General features: G+C 59.4%; 1 protein-coding gene across 1 annotated transcript; it reads right to left on the minus strand.

Annotated features, from left to right (window-relative positions):
• Positions 1–1,079: 1,079 nt before the first annotated feature.
• On the minus strand, positions 1,080–1,810 carry LOC112119456 (lymphotoxin-alpha; the record flags this gene model as incomplete). Its single annotated transcript, XM_026646798.1, has 2 exons — positions 1,080–1,486; positions 1,745–1,810. Coding segments are annotated over 2 exons (473 nt in total), but the record flags the coding sequence as incomplete, so codon positions are not given.
• Between the last annotated feature and the right edge of the window lie 132 nt (positions 1,811–1,942).

Consider the following 1,942-nt stretch of genomic DNA (forward strand, 5'->3'; position numbering starts at 1 on the left):
CTGCCCCCCATCATAAATAAATAATTTACAACACATTCCCATAAATAAATAGCACTGCCTCCCCCGCCCCCCGCCTCGTCCCCCATTTTCCCGATCCACAGCCCCTCAGCTGGGGGTGGGGCCTAGACTTGGGCACCCCCTGGAACAGAGAGATGTACCCCAGTAACTTTGGGGGGGTCACCTGCCCCCTGAAAACTCTCAGGCAGGTCTCCTGTCAGTGGGGCTGCCCCAGCTCCAAGAGGGAGAGCCTTGGGTGAAAACACGTTTTTGGGGGTGCTGGGGGGGGCCGAAGAAGCTGTACCCCAGATTTCTCTCTCTAACAATGTGTGGGCGTGTTGCATTCACCCACACACCCCAAATCCAGGAGGACATTATGATCACCTAGCAAGGGGCACCCCTATAATTTGGTGTCTATTCCCAGAACCCCCCCCAAAATTTGTCTGTGTTTTCACTCAATTAGTGTCACTGTGGCCCCACTTTTGAAGGGGAACAGCTGCAAGAAACTATCCTGAGTCCCCCCAAATCTCACCTACACCCCAAATCTCAGCTACACCGCTTAATTAAATCAAAAAGGACCCCAATAAAGTTGGGGTGTCTAATCCTGAACCCCTTCAAAAACTCAGCTGCTTCCCCCTTCTACTGGGGGTGGGGTTAATACAGTCACCCCCAGATGGCAGAACAGCCTATAAACTAAAATTGAGGGACACCCCGATAATTTAGGGGTACAGCTGACCCCCCAAATATTCTGAGGATTCCCCATTAATAGAACTGCTATTAAAATCCCCCCAAATCCTAGTGCACCAAGAGCATTAAATGGGGTGTGTGTGTGTGTGCAGAAAGTTTGGGGGTACATTAACTGGAACCCCCACAATATTTTGAGGATCCTCTTAAACCCCCATGGCTGTTCTTACACCTCCAACCCCACATTGCAGAACACTGATCCCAGGGGTGCCCCATCAATAAGTGCACACTAATCATTTTGGGGTACAGCAAAGTGAAACCCTCCAAAGACGCCCCCAGCAGCTCCAGCCCACCCTCAGCGCATAAGGGGGACCCCACCCCAAAACCCAGCAGGCGCGTCACAGGGCAAACGCCCCGAATGACAAGGTGCCCTGGCCGGACAGCAGATGCGCCTCCCCCTCCGTCTGCGTGGACAGCCGGTCCCCCTCCTGCAGGGCAAACGCTGCCCCCTGGTGGAGGGAGCGGTACCAGGGCCCCCCCCCGGAGCAGGCCGTTTTGTGGGCGCTCAGGATGGGGACGTCTCGGGGGTAGGTGTCGGAGAAGAGCAGCACGCGGTGCGCCAGGACCAGGGGCTCGTCCCCCACGGGGCAGGCGGCCCCCAGGAAGGACGCCTGGAAGTAGACGAAATACATGCCGGAGGCCGGCACCACCAGCGAGTCGTTGGCCAGGCGGAAGCCGCCCCGGGTGAAGGAGGCGTCGACGTCGCTTCGCCAGCGGAGCCGCTCGCCGGAGGGGCCGGGGTGCCCTGTGAGGAGAGGGGAGAGAAAGGGGAGGTGGGTTTCAAACCAGCGGCCGAAGGGTTCACCCACCTGGCGGGCGGATCGGGACGCAAACGGCCGAGAAAAAACAGACATTGAGGGGGGGAAACATTGTTTCTACCACTGTTTTAACCGGCACCCGCAGGGCGGCCCGATTCCGGCCTCCGCCAGCAGAGGGCGGCGGAGAGGGGCCCTCTTGGGGCGTAGAGCAGCGGAGGGAGCGTCCCCCAAGTCCAGCGACTCACCTACGAGATGGGCGGCGGGCGCGTGGGTCCGGTCGGCGCGGTGCCCCAGGGCGGTCCAGGGGGCGACTGTTGGGAAAGACAGAGACGAATCATTGCCATGGCCGAAGACAGGCCAGGGGGAGGGGGGCAGAGCCGGACGCCTGGGTTCCCTGGAATGCATTCCAGACAAGAGTCCAGTTTGGGGGTGGCCTGGGGGGG

This window comes from Terrapene carolina, unplaced genomic scaffold, assembly GCF_002925995.2.
Source record: "Terrapene carolina triunguis isolate 2854851 unplaced genomic scaffold, T_m_triunguis-2.0 Scaffold44188, whole genome shotgun sequence".
In the NCBI taxonomy this organism is placed as follows: Eukaryota; Metazoa; Chordata; order Testudines; family Emydidae; genus Terrapene; species Terrapene triunguis.